General features: G+C 40.7%; 6 protein-coding genes across 6 annotated transcripts; 5 read left to right on the forward strand and 1 right to left on the reverse strand.

The window, feature by feature from the left end:
• Positions 1-356: 356 nt before the first annotated feature.
• On the forward strand, positions 357-6,187 carry PKNH_1319000 (conserved Plasmodium protein, unknown function; the record flags this gene model as incomplete). Its single annotated transcript, XM_002258037.1, has 2 exons — positions 357-5,947; positions 6,118-6,187. The coding sequence occupies 2 exons, from the start codon at positions 357-359 to the stop codon at positions 6,185-6,187; spliced, it is 5,661 nt and encodes a 1,886-aa protein (XP_002258073.1).
• Positions 6,188-7,140: 953 nt separating this feature from the next.
• PKNH_1319100 (ankyrin-repeat protein, putative) lies at positions 7,141-8,890 on the forward strand (the record flags this gene model as incomplete). Its single annotated transcript, XM_002258036.1, has 6 exons — positions 7,141-7,213; positions 7,287-7,345; positions 7,578-7,673; positions 7,956-8,063; positions 8,188-8,286; positions 8,768-8,890. 6 exons carry the CDS (start codon positions 7,141-7,143, stop codon positions 8,888-8,890), a joined length of 558 nt encoding a protein of 185 aa, XP_002258072.1.
• Positions 8,891-9,566: 676 nt separating this feature from the next.
• Positions 9,567-10,501, forward strand: PKNH_1319200 (translation initiation factor IF-3, putative; the record flags this gene model as incomplete). The annotated part of the gene is made up of 4 exons (XM_002258035.1): positions 9,567-9,740; positions 9,897-9,967; positions 10,095-10,161; positions 10,289-10,501. The coding sequence occupies 4 exons, from the start codon at positions 9,567-9,569 to the stop codon at positions 10,499-10,501; spliced, it is 525 nt and encodes a 174-aa protein (XP_002258071.1).
• Positions 10,502-11,336: 835 nt separating this feature from the next.
• On the reverse strand, positions 11,337-11,804 carry PKNH_1319300 (SAYSvFN domain-containing protein, putative; the record flags this gene model as incomplete). Its single annotated transcript, XM_002258034.1, has 1 exon — positions 11,337-11,804. The coding sequence occupies one exon, from the start codon at positions 11,802-11,804 to the stop codon at positions 11,337-11,339; it is 468 nt and encodes a 155-aa protein (XP_002258070.1).
• A 738-nt stretch (positions 11,805-12,542) lies between these two features.
• PKNH_1319400 (uncharacterized protein) lies at positions 12,543-13,597 on the forward strand (the record flags this gene model as incomplete). The annotated part of the gene is made up of 5 exons (XM_002258033.1): positions 12,543-12,582; positions 12,820-12,906; positions 13,018-13,173; positions 13,308-13,362; positions 13,576-13,597. The coding sequence occupies 5 exons, from the start codon at positions 12,543-12,545 to the stop codon at positions 13,595-13,597; spliced, it is 360 nt and encodes a 119-aa protein (XP_002258069.1).
• A 1,363-nt stretch (positions 13,598-14,960) lies between these two features.
• Positions 14,961-16,967, forward strand: PKNH_1319500 (protein KRI1, putative; the record flags this gene model as incomplete). The annotated part of the gene is made up of 1 exon (XM_002258032.1): positions 14,961-16,967. One exon carries the CDS (start codon positions 14,961-14,963, stop codon positions 16,965-16,967), a length of 2,007 nt encoding a protein of 668 aa, XP_002258068.1.
• Between the last annotated feature and the right edge of the window lie 94 nt (positions 16,968-17,061).

A 17,061-nucleotide genomic window follows, 5' to 3' on the forward strand; every position in this document is an offset into this window, starting at 1 on the left:
TGCTATCGATCGGGGTTCTCCACTCCTTAGTCACCCCAGTGGGGGGAATAACTCCGCGAAAAGTATTACGTCGTAACGTTGTCAAGACATAGTAGGCTAATCCACGATATTTCACTTACAACATCCCCCAGCGGAATCAACCGACGTCAGAAGGAAGATATGCAAAATGCAGAAACCCGAGGGCCCATGTTAAACAGGAAAACATAAGCAAACGCTGATAAGCACGCCTACGATCGCTCAAATTGATTGGAGTAAAAGGAAGTGCATTCGGGTAAAGAAGCGCATCCACAGGTATAAATACATTTATTTCTCCTGCTACAATCAAACACAACGGCAATGTGTAACGCACGACCAGAATGACAGCCAATTACAGATCGCTAAAGACAGCGGTGGACTATGATTACGGGTATATGATGAAACAAGGGATCGGCGAAGAGAAGAGTTGGAGAGAAAAGAAAGAACACCCATTTGACGACCATGCAGGGAGAACAAAATTGGGAAGAAATAACACCTCTTTGAATAATCCTCCTTCCAAGTGCCTCCACTTTGAAAATGGAAGTGCCAAATTGGTGGAAACGAAAAATGGATATGACAAAAATGATCGCAAAGATGGGCAGTCTGAGGATGAACTAACAGCGATACAGACAACTTCTACAAAGAGGGAATTTTTCTTTAAAAAAAAAAACAAGAGCTACAAAGATGACATCTTAGGAGACTCCACAATGGAAGACAACACAGTCATCGTGTCGAATGGGAAGAAGCGTCATTGGGTAGACGGACAGAATGAAAAGTGTGAACACGGAGAAAAAAGTTTGAAGAGGAAAAAAATAAATGAAATTATAAATAAGTATAAGAAAAATATGACATTATTACATGGTAGAACAAGTAGTGAGGATTCTGTTAACTGTGGCGGAGTTAATTCAAAGGAAGATGGGAGCAACTTCAATTTTGATGGTACCTACAATTTGAAGGGGAGTAATCATGTCCATTGTATCGACGCAGATCAGGCAACTAATCTGCAAGAGGATAAGGATCCCCAGGATGGTAAAAAGAGCCAAGTATATGATAAGCAAAAAGGTGAGAATCACCAGTGGGATACGTTAAAGTTCCTTCAAAGGGGACATAAAGAAATAAAAGAAAATTCAACTCAGGATATTACCGCACCTCGAAAAGGAGAAGGAAGTGTAATCTCGTCAAAAGGGAATATCTCGAAAAAGAATTCTGAGCCAACAGAAAGTGGTGAAAATGGCGAGCGAAGTTATATGAGCAAGTATTCTCTCCTTTGGGAAAGACGAAAGAAGGAATACTATTATGGTAGCTCCGAAAATTTGATAAGTAGGAAAAATTACGGAATTAGTTTGGGTTATAAACACCCCGATGACCAAGTGGGGGCCAAAAGTAATTCAAAGCTTCTATCCTTTTTGAGCGAAAGGAAAAAGGAGGAAACGGAAGGGACAGAACCTCCTATTAAACTGAATGCATCCAACGGGGAATATAAACATTTGTCCAGTTTTAATCTCCCCAAGGTGTATTACTCCCCCGAAGGGGAAAAGAAGGATAGCGCACTGGACACCGAGGGAGGTCTTTCCTACGGGGAGGGAAACCTTCAAAAGGGTAAGAAGAGCGGTGGCACCAACCTCGGTAACACACATCTGCGTGATGATGACTCCACCTCGAATAGTTATCACGTACCCGTTGGCGAGCAAAAAAGCAATTCTTTAATTTTTGACAAGTCCAGCGCTATCCAGGGTAACATAATTAAAGGTACAACGAAAGGGACCTCAACGGGTAGATTTTCTCAGTTTAACAAACTGTTTAACCAGACGGCATTCACGGATGATGAAAAGAGGATCAGAGAAAGATTCGAGCAAGTGAAACAAATGGAGAAGGCAATCGATTTTGAGGAGGGCATATCGGATGAAAAGGGGAAGGGAGAGGATCAGCAGAATGAAGGAAGGAAGGAATTACTCCATGTGGGTGATCCCATGGGCGAAGCAAGTAGCACAGGGGGACGTAGCGAAAGTGGAAAGGGTAGCCTCAAAGGTTGGAAAGATGTTAAAGAGAAGAATACAAATGTGGACGACAAATTTGCTGAATATAAAATTGGTGAGAACAATTCCCCACTGGTGGGTAAGGAAGCGTCAAGAGATACTTCTAATAAAGAGATGACATCAAAGAGGGAAAACAAGTTAAGATATACTTTCGAAGTTGGGGAGACAAAACCTCAAGGAAAGAAAGAAGAACATAAAATAAAGGGGGGGGGTAATTCGTATTTCCACCAGGATGATACAAGTGAGTATCCACGTGAGGAAAAGAATATATGCAATTTCAACAACGAGGGGGAATACGAAACGGTTAAGGCAAACCATCCTAGTGAACAACACATTCATGTTGGTGATAAACCATCCCCATGGACCGTGGATAATAAGGATAGGAATCTTTCTCTTTACGATAAAATTAAACATTCTGTTCAGAGTAAAGGGGAAAAGGATATTCAATGGAAAAAAGGGGAGGAGGTAGATAATCGCCAAGTGGAACCCACTACGGATTCCAACAGAAATGGGCCTAGGTTCGAACAAGGTAAAAAATGGGATGCCTTGAGGGAGAAGTATCTAGACCTGAAGAGAAAACATGCCATTGGTTTGAAAGGAGAAGAACATCGTTACGCTTTGGGGGAAGAGAAGGAAAAAGGCGCCCGCATGTCAGGCCAGGAAAGGGACAAACTGTGTAACTTGTGGGTCGGAGGAAAAACGAGCATGGGAGGAAGTGTGGCATCAGTAAATGGAGTGATGCCCCATTTGGATCAATCGCTTAGGAAAAAGGTAGAGCAAAGAAGCGAAAAAAAGGCAGAATCGGAAAAAGCGAAGGGGATGACCACCAACTCCCTAACCTATGCGTTAAGTAATGATAGGACATCAGAGTATAGGAGGAATGGTTTACCAATTCGTAACGAGGGTACGGGAAACAGCGTGGGCGACCGTAAGGGAAATTGGGAGAAGGAGGAGGGGACGCACACAGAGAAGCATTCCAATCAGGCAACTGCAGAGCGGTTCAAAATCGTCAAGGATAAAAACTTCCTCAGTGTGGACCTACGTAAGAAATATGCCAGTAGCCCAGTCCGCCAAACAAATAGCGGAAGGAGTGAGGAAGTAGAGAAAAGTTGGAAAGTCTCTTCCACCAAGGCGCAAAAAAGGCGAGAAACCCAATTTGAGGTGTCCACCAGGATAGAAGGCAGGAAAAAGGAGAATTCTTCACATATCGGTGTGGCCATCACGAAGGACACGAAGGATACGAAGGACACGAAGGATACGAAAGACACGAAAAATACGAAGGACACGAAAAATACGAAAGACACGAAAAATACGAAGGACACGAAAAATACGAAGGACACGAAAAATACGAAGGACACGAAAAATACGAAGGACACGAAAAATACGAAGGACACGAAAAATACGAAGGACACGATCGATGAGCAGGATAAAGGGGGGATACACCCAAGTGAGGATAAGATTTTAAAAAAGTATCGTCATTTTTTGAGGAAGTCCCCCCCACGTAGGAGTCCATACGTAAGAGAGAATAAAGTGGTTGCATACCCAAGCGAACTGCTTCACGAACGTGAAGAGTTAAAAGGGAAGGGAAAAAGTAATCAACCTGTTAATAACCTAAGGGGGGAGAAAAATCGCAGTGGTGAATTTGCGCTACCAACAGATCTGGCAAAGAAGAAACCTCCCATGGGGAAAGGAATATCCGGCGGTGAGTACCCGGAAAAGGTAAGGAAACTGAACGCTCAGACGAAGGAAAAAATCAACGTAGGAGTAAAGACCAAAGGAAAAAATTCACTCTTCCATTCGACGAATGCCCAAACGGATGTACAAAGAAAGAACGTCGTTAAAAATATTTCGAATGATCTGCACGTGTCGAATATAGACAGTCTAGAGGAAATAAAAAAAAAATATGAAAATGTGATTAAAAGAGTGAAAGAAAATCTTTATACTGACAAGAACGACGCCAAGTTGCCCGGAGAGGGCAAAAGAACCAATTCGAATGAAAGGATAAAAGAAAATTTAGACATGATAAAGGAACATTTTAATAAGGAAAAATTGAAAATAGATGAGGAGAACAGAATGAGGCATGAAATTAACATGAAGAGGAAATTGTACGAATTAAAGATTAGGAAAGATTTTGAGGAGAAAATTCGAATTCGTAGGGAGATGAACGAGAGGAAGATAATGGAGGAAGGTCCGAACGGGCAAGTAGACAACGTTGACATGGTAGAAAACCACCATAAGGAAGACATTCATGTGGACGAAGTGAAGAATGGCGGACTTGAGGGTCGACAAGGAGATGGAATAAAGGGAAAGGAAGTGCAATACGGAAAGGCGACACAACGAGAGAAACAGAAAGGCGAGAAAAAAGTGGTAAAGTCTGAACAGAAGAAAAACATCTTTGAAGATTATTCCAGCGATGGAAGCTATTATAAATACATGTACAGAAATCTTTACGAAGAAACATGGAACAACAAAATGAAAAGCCACTACCACGATGTGGGAGATAATTTTTACCTGCAGGATTGCTCAGATAATTTTTTCCTCAATGCCAAGGCACACTCGTCAGTTGCCGATTCCCTTTCTAACAGTTTTGACAATGAGTTAATATCACTGAGCAGAATAAAGTTTGACGACTTCGACTACAATTATTTGAACGAGGTTAACAGATCTGTGTTGGAGAAAAAGAGAAGTCCGCGCCATTCACGCGGTGCGCGCTGTTCGTTGGACGGGAAAAAGGACATGGGAAGAAATCCCAATCTGTTGAAGCCGAAGGTTATATTTACCGACAGCGAAGAGAGCCCTAGAAAGAGAGGTGAACAAGGGAATACACACACGAGCGGTGGAGATAAGAACGGAAGTAGCTTTAGCGATTCTTCTTTAATCAAAAGAAGAACTAAACGTGGGGATAGAAAATCCTCCGATTGCTTCCGCATCCCGCCGGACTCCACTGCGTACAAAAAAAACGACAGCGAAAATATTCTGAACAAGTTGTTGCTGATAAAGCGCCAGAATAGGGCGCACTCGGGGGAGCCACTTGAAGAGGTCGAAGCAGACGAAGAGATGGAATCGGATAGGGAGATGAAACCAGACGAAGAGATGGAATCAGATAGGGAGGTGGAACCAGACGAAGAGATCGAATCGGATAGGGAGATGAAACCAGACGAAGAGATGGAATCAGATAGGGAGGTGGAACCAGACGAAGAGATCGAATCGGATAGGGAGATGAAACCAGACGAAGAGATGGAATCAGATAGGGAGGTGGAACCAGACGAAGAGATCGAATCGAACAGGGAGATGAAACCAGACGAAGAGATGGAATCGGACAGGGAGATGGAAAGGAACGAAGAAATAGAACCAGATGGGGAAACAGAAGTGGATGAGGAAAACAAAACCAACATGGAAGAAGTAACCCTGGAGAATGACCCACCTGAAGAGGAGAGTGTTCATCTCGCCCAAAAGAAACAGACACGAAACAAACCAAGCTCTAGAAATGATAATAACACGGGGGGATATAGCCTCGCCATGGAGAGGAATAGCAGCCCAGGGGAAGAACATTCGACGGGAATAAAAGAGTCCAATTTGAGAGAAACGGATGTGGAAAAAGAAAGAAAGGTAAACGAATGGAGAGACAAAAACAGACACAAGAACCATTCGAATATTTTAGAGGATCAACAGAATAAAATGCCAAATAAATCAAGCGGAAGTGATGAAAGTGAAGACGATGAAAAACATCTAAAGCATTCCTTATCTTCATCGGATAATGGAATTCCAAAAATTAACATTCTAAACAATAGAGAAAATTATATTCCTCTAGATGTTGCTCTTAACTTCGTTATAGACAATGAGAAACTAAAAAAAACGAACGTGAAAAAGGAACACAAAGGAAGCCAAAAGAAGAAGTAAGCGAAAAAAAAAAAATGTGGCTTCGTTCAGTGCTATAAGTGCGGGGATGGTCACTTCTATCTGTGGGAGCAAGTCCACCTTGTGAAAATACATCTTCCGTATTATTCACTTTGTATACAGCGCAATTTCTCCTCATTCCCCTCTTTTACGCCTTTCTTCCATGCAGGACCTTCGTGCAGTGGCTGATGGATGAACGCAAGAAACGACTGAAGAACAATTTACCCATCGATATTTGAGATGACACCCCATGGATTTATTTTGTTCACCCCACTTGTGCCTGTATGTAAGCGCATAATTTTAGGGGCCGTGTATCCATGACAGTTTCGTACAATTTGTGTCGCTTTACCCAATTTGCGTAATGTCGTTGCTTCTGCGCCGACATGTTTGTGTGTTTCTCAACCGCTGTGAAGAAAAGAAAAAATGATAAAATGATGCAAAAACGCATTAACCTTTTTTTTTTGTTTTTTTAAAACCTCATGTTCTATACGACCCAAAGGCCAGGTGTAGAAACATGTTTGTAAACAATTTAAACAAACGCTTGTGAACTTTTGTGATTTAAACGTACGGCGTGGTGAAAAGGGCCATGCAGGAGGCGAGTGGACGCGTGCATGTGTGCAGGAAAACGTAAAAAAAAAAAAAAAAAAAAAAAAAAAAAAAAAAAATTTAAATAAATTAATATTTATATATTTGTAAAATGGGAAAAATAGGAATACTGCACCAAATGTGACTTGACGCGGATGGTGCAAAAGGCAAGTCACAACAAGACAGAGCATTGCAATTCCCCCATTTTATCGTCCCTCCGTTTCGAAGCGAAACAGAACTGCAATTTTGCCTCTCCTTAAAAGTATGCTATTTGTTTATTCATTTTTTGAATTTTTAACCGAATGAAAAAGCAGGAAGACTCTCTTGGTGGAAAGCAAGAGCCCTTCCTGATTAAGCGCACAACGGAAAATGGTGGGAAGGTGAACAATCTGCAATGCACGCACAGAATAATTAGCAGCGGATGGAATAAAAGAAAAAAAAATATATATATATATAATGAATTAATAAATAAAGCAAGCAAAACGAAGGGAAGTGAAACAGAAAGACCGCGCTGCATTTGCAAGAAAGGGGCCCCACCTCAAAGTTGGAGGACCGTGGCGCAAAAGCTCCCAATTGATAACACCCCTCAAATGAACGCTAAACAAAAATGATATCTGTAACGTTAACCAACGACAGCGTGCGTGATAAGTTGTCAGACTTGGGATTAAGCGTTTTCATAGGTATGTTATACGTAAGCACGCGTATATTCTCCTGCACGCCTATATTATACATCCCAACTTACTTGGTCCTCAGGAAATTTAAAGAGAGCAAAAAAATTGCTAAAGAATAATGACATAAATAGCAAATTTTTGGTGAGAACGAATAGCGGATGTGGTATATTTTTATTTGTTTTTTTTTTTTTTTTTAAGTGGGGAAAGGGGCATAGCACAGTGGCATAGAACACTTCGCCCCCATACACAGAGATACAACTTCTATCTGAACATTACGCATTTGTATATGCCTGAACAGAAATGCAAAAAGACGGCATGTACGCGTGGAATCAATAATGCATGTACTCCTTTTGTTTTACCCTCGATCCATTAGAACAACAACAGCTTACTCCACATCTGCGCTCACAACGAAGACACGAACATGTTCTATTTTCTGCTAAGCAATGGGTGTGACTATAAGCATGTTAATGTAAGGGGAGGATGAAAATATGTCATTGATTGATTTCCCAAAAGGAATATATTTCGTGGGGAGGAAATATCTAATAATTTTAAAAAAAATGCCAAGATGAATGGTGTGAAAACGTACACTAGGGCTAAGAAGATGGTTGAAAAAAAATCCCCCCTCCCATTTTATATATGATATGGAGTGCTTGTCTCCTTTCCTTCGTCCTTTTTTTTATTTTTTCATTTTCTACCTCTTTTTTTTTTTTTTTTTTTTTTTTTTTGTCTGTGCCCTGTTCTTTTTTTTCAGGAAAACGGAGACTCCTGCCTTCACATCATCGCGCTAAATAACAACGTCTATTGCCTGGATATCCTCTGTCGGAACAGCATCAAGGAAATCATTGACTTAAAAAATAAGGTACGTGTATAATACGTGCTATTAAGGGACCAAGTCTTTTTAAAATTACCGAAAGATACACTTAAAACAATTTATACGATACTCAAACAGATTGTATACTCCTCTACATGCGTACATGTGTTAGGAAGGAGACACGGCTTTGCACATTGCCATAAAAAATGGATTTCCGGAATTTTTCACCCTACTGATAAAATATGGCGCAAACGCAAGCATAAAGGACGATGTAAGTGGTGCCTTCGTTTTGGCGTTCTGTGCCCCATGTGGGAGCAGAAAGCATGAAAAGGATTCCCGCCCATTTACCCATTTACCCATTTGCCCATTTGCCCATTTGCCCATTTGCCCATTTGCCCATTTGCCCATTTGCCCATTTGCCCATTTGCCCATTTGCCCATTTGCCCATTTGCCCATTTGCCCATTTGCCCATTTGCCCATTTGCCCATTTGCCCATTTGCCCATTTGCCCATTTGCCCATTTGCCCATTTGCCCATTTGCCCATTTGCCCATTTGCCCATTTGCCCATTTGCCCATTTGCCCATTTGCCCATTTGCCCATTTTTGTTAAAATTAGCTCATCCGACGACGCCATCGTGAAACGAGATTATTCGTGTCGTTTTTTTTGGGGAGGGCAATTTGGCTCCATGGATGAGTGCTTCATTTCTACTTTCCACATTTTACGTCTTTTTTCCTGTCCCCCTATTTTGCCAGTTCGACATGGACGCCTACGAGTTGTTGGACCTCTACAGGAAGAAGGAAAAATTTTACGATTGCAATTCGAGCACATATACGAACATGTTTAATTTCTTAATAACCACGAGAAAGGAGTGTTAGCTATTTTTTTTTTTTTTTAATTTTTTTAATTTAAAATTTTTTTTTTTAATTTTTTGGATTTTTTTTTGTTTTTCGTCCTTTTTTTGCCCCCTTTATGTGAAGAATATTTATAGACGCGCTCTGCGCACATATTCGCATGCCTTTTTAAAACGAGAAATTGTAAATTATGAATAAAAGGAGAAGGGGTATATATCAATGTTAGGAGCTTTTTAGGGGAAATGTACAAACGGAGAGGCCGTTAGCGGGGTTAGTAGCTTTGGCGGCATTCCCAGCCCCGCAGCAATTCCTGCTCAAACATATTAATCGCAAGTGTTGATTACACATTTGGGGCTCATTTTGAAATCCATCTTGAAGCCCATTTTGAAGCCCATTTTGAAGCATACCGTTTAAACCCTTTTCTAAACCGTGTTTGTGTGCCCTTGCTGCTTCTCCCATTTCTCATGCCCCATCGTGTTACATGTAGTGAATAAGCAAACTTCCCCTTCCCTTACCCCCCCTCAACTTTTTTTTTTTTTTTTTTTTTTGAATGTATTTTTAAAAAATACAATTTGGAACACATCCTCCAACATGGTTTAGTTACTCTGAAAAAAATGACTTCCTGAGGCCCAGCGCGCTTACCCAACCTCTGCGCTTGGGTGTTCGTTCATTTTATCATTTTTCCCATGAACATTTTATAATGTTAAGTAATTTTTTTTTTTTCGTCCTGGTACATGTGTTTATGTTTTCCCTATGGAATAGCGAGTATGTCTGCTGCTTTTACATCCCTAAGGTGTGCTCTAAAAAATTCTTTTACCTGAAGGAATCGAGTAATGCGTCCAGCTACTCCGAGGGGCGCGAACGGTACATGCAGGTAGGCTGAGTGAAGCGCACCACCCAAAGGTGTTATGCGGTGTAAAGCGTCCATGAACTCCCCAACTTGTACCCATGGACATGCACAGCCAGCTGGCCGCATATAAACGCAAATCAGCAAGAGAAATAAAAAAAAATTCCACTTTTTACAATTAAGGAAAAGAAAATGAAGCAGCTGAAGCTCAAGGCAGAAAACAAGGTCGTCAAGCAGTTGCGAATAACGCCCAGGTAATGGGCAAAGCGAATTGTCCATTGATACATGCGTCCACCTGCGTCTATGTGTATACCTTATCTCGTATGGCTGTTCTGCCGTGCTGATACACGTATACGCCCACCCCCAACACCTTCTTCGTAGAATTGGGGCCAACGATTTACTTATAAAAATTAATTCAGCGAAGCAGTTTCTACTGAGAAGACACAGGGTAAGCAGGCCTTTTCACTCAACTGTGTGTGGAAAGAAAATGTACCAACATACATACTATGGTACAAAATTACGTATTTGTTTACTGTAGCCTCCGCAAAAAAAACTCGCAACATTTCCGTCGGTAGGTAAAATTCATTTTGACACTGAAGGGGAGGGAATACACCAATGTTGAAAATGTAAAAAAAATTTTCGCAAAAATTTCTGAAGAATTAAAAAGTTACGGAAACTCGGAGACCATGCGGCAGAACGGCAATGTTGTGTCTCAGTTGTTTAATTTGAAGGCCAAGAGAAAGAATGAAAGCTCACGCGGAGGGGAAGAAAAGGGAGGCATTAAATAAGGCACACACGTAGATGTTTATCTCCGTACGTGTCTGGAGCTACGTAAAAAAGAGCAAATCATCACAACAGTTTGATCATCTATAAGTGACATTTTTTTGTTTCATTGTTCCTTTCTTTTTTCTTTTTTCTTTTTCTTTTTTTTTTTTTTTTTTTGTGTGTGTGTGAAATCAGCATTTGTACTTCTTCGCCTATTTTAAATGCGAGTTTATGCGCATGGGTGGGGGAAATAACGTTTTTAGTGTTTCTCAATTTTGTTCACCTCGTTTGTGGGTTTTTCAAGCGTAGCTTGGAACAAGTCGCATTTCTGAACGTGCGCCTTGGCTACTTAGTATCACGTTGGTGGCAATTGAATGGGAGTTTTAAAAGTTTGTTGTAGCTGACCGCTTGTTGCAGCTGACCGTTTGTTGTAGCTGACCGTTTGTTGCAGCTGACCGTTTGTTGCAGCACACGATTTGTAGCGCTTCCCCCTTTCGTGGAGCACTATGAACTAAAAAATTAAAAAAAAAAAAAAAACATTACAGCGGGAGTTCCCCGTTCGCAGAAAAATGCCTTACCTATTTGGCAGGGCGCATGAGGCACATGGGGAAAATGGTTGAGGAGGGTGTATATTTATTGGCCAAATGATGACAGACTATAACGTACGCAGTGCGTTCCATCACAGGGAGTAAAAGTAAACTCCTTCCTTTTGGGCACTCAAATGTGTGTATAAGTATCAACAGCCCACAAAAAAAAAAAGATCCACATTCGAAGGAAAATATGTCAACAAATTGTACGTCTGGAGTTGCCTCTTTTTCCTTTTTCCTTTTTCCTTTTTTATGTGCATATATTTGTTCACTAATCTGATAAATCATTTTTCATTGCTCCACAACATTTTTTAAATTTCTTGTTAGACCCACATGTGCACAATTTGTTATTATACTTGGAAGACCCCTTGACATAAAATCTGTTTCTATCAATGTCATCGTACCGAACAAAATTATCGTCACTGTCATCATTCTTAAACATTCGGTTCCGCAATTCTGTCTCAATTTGGTTCATTCTTAAATCACCAATTATGTATTTTCTTCCCTTGTTGAATATGGAGTATGCACTTATGGCGTTTCCCCCCTTACCACTGTCATCGCTGGTGTGGTCAAGGTTTAAGAAGATAATGGTAATCAGAACAAGGATAACGTACACTACGCCAAATATGTGGTAGAAGAAGTAACACGAACATAATAAAATGGTGGACGTAATTTTCGGGTGGGAATACACTATGCTTTTGCCATTCTTCCTATTGGTGCTCTTTTTTTTCTTCGACATATCTTCATGTACCCGCGTAATGGAAGGTTGGTTTGGATCAGTTCGTAGGAAGTGGAAATTCGAGGCAAATGAGGACGAACGATGGGCAATAGGCGATGGCTTGAGGGAGAAAAACCATAGATATTCGACTTGGTCCCAGGTGCTCTCCTCTTCGGTTAAATTAGCTATTTTTTAAAAAAAAGTAAGAGAGGCCTCCTCTCATTCACTTCACTCCGTGTGTGTATTTTGGAATCTAATTCGCTTGTAGTGCAAACCGGCAAGGAAATCAAAATGGAATGAACAAAATGTAACAGAAGAAACTACGAGGTGACAAATGAAACTACTGGAAAAAAAGTAAAATTAATCGGCAGGGCGTTCCCCCCCCATTTTAGTGCTTCCCCACATGGGCAATTAAAAAAGGGTGCATATACACCGGGCTCCTTGTGGCATCCTCGCAAATTGATATGCGGCGAGAGGAAACGATGCACAAAATTGTTCCGTTCGATGATTTCTTTTTTGTTTACTTGTTTGCCCTCTCAACAGTTCCTTCGTTTGCTTGTTGTGTTTTTATTTTATTTTATTTTATTTTATTTTTTTTTTTCTAGCTCCTTAAACAGATAAGCATCGCCATTACGTAACAACCTTTTCCTCTCACCCGAGTTGAACGTATCCTCTTCATCTTCAAGTTTGGAACGATCGAGTGTTAGCCCACCCCACACAACATTCACTACTTCGTGGCCATCCGCACGTAGCGCTAAAATGGCAAATAATGTGCTAGAGGGAAAACAGAAGAAAAAAGGTAACACCCCATTTTGCGCTTCCCCTTGGGTGCTCATCAAATTTGTGTAGAAACGAGAAAAAAAAAAAAAAAAAAAAAAAGAAGAAGAAACCTAATTGGCCTATAAGCGCATGTGGAGAATGACCCATTCATGACATCCCAAATAGGCGACAACTGGGTGAAACATTTGGACCCAATCTGTGTATACCCCTAAGTAGGCATTAACTTATGTGCCCACCTTTACCTTTTGCCCTTCAGGATTCTGTAGACGACTCTGCAGTGGGGTTTATTACGCCCTTAAGGGTCCCAGCATAACCCATAGCGTTCTCTTTGGAATATGTGGAGGTACTATATGAGTACTCACTCTTTTGTGTGCACAGTGCACCAGTCATTCGTAAAAGAAACATTTTGTAAATCCGCCCTATAAAATGTACCCTTTCTCCCCCCATTCCGTAGGCCTCTTTTATTACGGTGCCTACTACGGCTACAGGTACCTGAAAATCTCCTTTTTTGATACGATGCATGTGTCCAACGAAAGTAGAAGACGATTTATGGAAAAGCAAATGTTGTTTTACAACGACATGGGTTACAACTTGTCAATGAAGTACATCGGTAAGGACGTGCCCACACAGAGGGAGGTGGACCCGGAGAATGGATATACTCCAAAGAAACACCAGCACATACGTAACCCTACTCAAACAACTGCGCAAATGTCACTTTTATATTTTTCACCTTCCTCCGTTTAGGAAATTTATGTAAATACTATGACCCAGTTGCCCTCAGACTTCCCTTTCAACCACTGTAATGAGAAACAGAAAAAAGAAAAAAAAAAAAAAAAAAAAAAAAGAGGGCCCTTTTCCTTCCATTTTGCCTACCCCTGGAAGCTGCTCCACCAATGCCCCATGATATTTATGAGGGGGCGGGACACTCGCATAGCAACTGTGCAGTGTTATATGCATTATAGTTGCACGACTAACTTTTACATGTTGCCCCCTCCTTTTCTCCAATTTACAGCGATGATAAGTATAGGCTTTAATTTTACCAAGATACACCACGGTGTGCAGTCCCCATCATATGAAGGGCCATGGGCATGACCACAGTGCGTGCTGTTTTTTTTTTTTTTTTTTTTTTTCGTTTGTTTAAAATGTGTATTAAGAGGTGGACACCCTTCTGTCATGACAGAGTTGAAGGAGAATAATGGTCATTTTGCGTGTTTTTTTTTTTTTTTCTTTTTTTTTTTTTTTTTATCCTTTTGCGCAAAAAGAATGGATAATCAGTTTGCCCACTACGTTTTCAATGCCGTCTTAATTAAGCCAATGAAGCATATTTGTATATGTATGCGAAGTTGGGAGTGTTTTGGACATACGATCTGAGCATGCGTACAGAAGAAAACAAATCACTGCTTGTTGTTAGCGTACCATCGAGGGGTGCTTATCATTGCCCTTTTGGCACATCCTCTTTCGAAGGATCCTCCGATGAGGCTATTTGTTTTTTCTCGGAAATTTCAGCGTGCGTCATGCTTTTCATTTTCATATGTCGTGAATTTATTTTGCATCTCTGTCTCCCGTCATAGCTGCATATAAAGTAACTCAAAGAGAAAAAAAAAGAAAAAAAAAAAAAAGAGGCATAAATTGCGACGCAGTTAAATACTAATGTGGTAACACTTTTTTCTTGCCACCATATCTAATGCTGTTGATTCTTTTTTTCTTCCTTTTGCCCACTTTTGGAGCCCCCCTAAAAAAATGGCGCAAAAAGAGCATAACCAAGGGTTCAGTGCTATTAGATTATAGTACCGTGAAAGGGGGAAAAAGGACAAGGCGAATAAAGCGGAAAAGGAAAAAAGATGAAATGAAGTATATTGATAAAAATAAACGCGCAAAAGGGTTGTTCTTTTGACGGTCCGTCATGCAAACTGCATTCTCTTCGCCCCCTTTAAAGTTTCCAACAAATTCCGTACGACGGGGAGTTGATGAAGCGTACCGCGCAAGGGGAAGCGGGCCTATAAATTTCTCGCTCCCACAGAAGGAAAAAAAAAAAATAAAATAATAAAATAATAATTAAATAAAATAAAATAAAAAAACACATGCGTAGCTCCTTTTATACGCATATAATCTAGCACCTGTTTGGGCGAGCGGGTTTTTCCAACTAGGCGGAAATAAGTTGCCGTGCCCGCGAAACATGTACCCATCAAACATGTAGAAAATACGCGTAAAATAAAATTGAAGTAGAGTAACGTATACCGCGGCGAAGGTACCCACCAATAACTGGTACGAACCACGTGCCATCAGGAACAACTTAAGCAATTAACCTGTATAACGCGACTTTTACTAGATTCCTCGCCTATGTAGCTTCGTCTGTTAAGCGAACGCCAAAAGGGTGAGGAAAGAAAAAAAAAAAAAATGAGCAACACGGAGGAAGTGGGAAACGCTTCAGATAGCGTCCAAGTGGAGGATGAAACAACCTCGCCTCCTGTTAAAGGAAAAAATGAAATGGTTGACAAAGATGGTCATGTTGATGAAGAGGCCCAGCTAAGAAGCGAACAGGGCGCCAATGATAACTGTCCTCAAAATGATACCTCAGAAGGTATAGAACGAACGAGAAGAAAAAAAAGGAAAATTGAAAAGGGTGATTTAGAAAGTTACGATGGAGAAAATGAAGCGAACCGTAAGGGAATCGAAAACATATCAGGGGAAAAAGAAGATGAGGGAACCGTGTCAAGTGACGACAATAGCTCTAGCAGTGATGAAGACCATGATGGTTTATTGCTCACTTCCAAGTTTAAAAAAAAGTTCAGCGATTTGTTGCTCAAATTAAAAAGTAAAGATGCCGCCTTGCTGTCTAAGGAGGGCGATTTTTTTTTCCACGACAGTGATTTTGATACGGATGTGTCGGACGACGGAATGGACAGCGAAAAAGGAAAAGTTGACAAAGCTGGTCAAGATGGTGAAAACGCCGAAGAGGGAGGTAGCCTGAACTATGCTGACTACTTCAAAGACATATTAATGAAGGAAGGGTCACATGCCATTGAGCAGGAGGAGGAAGAACTGATCGAGAAGGAAAAAGAAGCCGAGTCGGGAAAAAACAAAAAAAGCTACCTAAGCGAACAGGAGGAATTAAAAAAGAAAATTATAGAGGCATGCAAGATTGCAGATGAGCAAAACGAAAAGGAAGGTGATGATGAAAATTTCTTCACTATAAAGGAAAAAACAGAAAAGGAGATTTTGGAGGAGAAAGCATATTATGAAAACTTCCTAAAGACATCCAGAATTGTTAAGGAAGAGGATGGTCTGTTAAAGGAATACTGGAATGACAATTTAAATAAAGATGAAGAATTTTTAAGGGACTACATTTTGAAAGAATTGTGGAGGGAAGACAAAATCCACAACGCTTATGAAGACATTGACGAAGTTGATGATGAAGAATTGGAAAAAGCTGCCAAGTTTGAAAAGACATACAATTTTCGCTATGAAGAGCAGAATGGAAATATTATAAATTCCAACCCGCGACATATAAAAAGCAGCGTGAGGATTGACTTAAAGAAGGAAAAGAGGAGGGAAAAGCGCAGAGAAAAAAGAAAGAAGCAGAGGGAAAAGAAGCGGAAAAAACTCACGGAGGATTTAAAAAAGGGGGACAGCAAAGGGGACAAGAAAAAGGAAAAAAAACTGGACCGAAATGGGGCCAACCCTAAAGAGGAAGACCACCTTAACAATGTCAACAAGAACTCTGTTAGCGGCGAGGATGGAGGAAACGCGGAGGAAAGCACAACTGCTAACACGTACTTACCGAAAGAGGAAAAAAAAAAAAAAAAAAAAAAAAAAGCAACTGACGAACATTCGAATACAGTCGATAATTCGAATGACCTGTGGTTTTTATGCGACGAATGCAATGTACCCATCAGCCCCCTCAATTATGTGTATGAGTGCACCTGTTGCGACAATTTTGCCGTGTGCAAACCTTGTTTTAAAAAAATAACACATGAGCATGATTTGAAAAAACAGATAGTGCCTGTGCATTGCGTACCTCCGGAGGATTACCTGAAAGGAAATGCTCCTGATAAAAGTGGATCCAAAATTAACAACCACAATGACGGTGTGCAGAAATGTAGCGAATTGGAATACTTAGAGAATGACTCCAGTGCTTATGAAGACCTAATTGATGACATGCCCATTCGATTCAAATATTTTAAGGTGAAGCCGAAAAATTTTAAACTCACCACTGATTATATTTTAAAAACGGACGACGAAAAATTGAATCAGATGGTCCCCCTACATTATGTCTCCCCCTACTTCAAGCACGACGGAAAGACCAAACTTCCAGGCGTTAGCGGAAAAAAAGGCGATGCCCAGGAAAAGAAGAGATCGAAATTTAAAGGGAAGGCTGCCGCACGCAATGGGCGGGACGATTAAGCAAGTATAGCCCAATCAGTGTTATCATGGAATATTATGGAAACTCCTTTATGTTACGAGCCACTTGAGGAGAATATCACCAAATGAATCACAC

The sequence above is a fragment of the Plasmodium knowlesi genome (genome assembly GCF_000006355.2).
Source record: "Plasmodium knowlesi strain H genome assembly, chromosome: 13".
Lineage (NCBI taxonomy): Eukaryota > Apicomplexa > Aconoidasida > Haemosporida > Plasmodiidae > Plasmodium > Plasmodium knowlesi.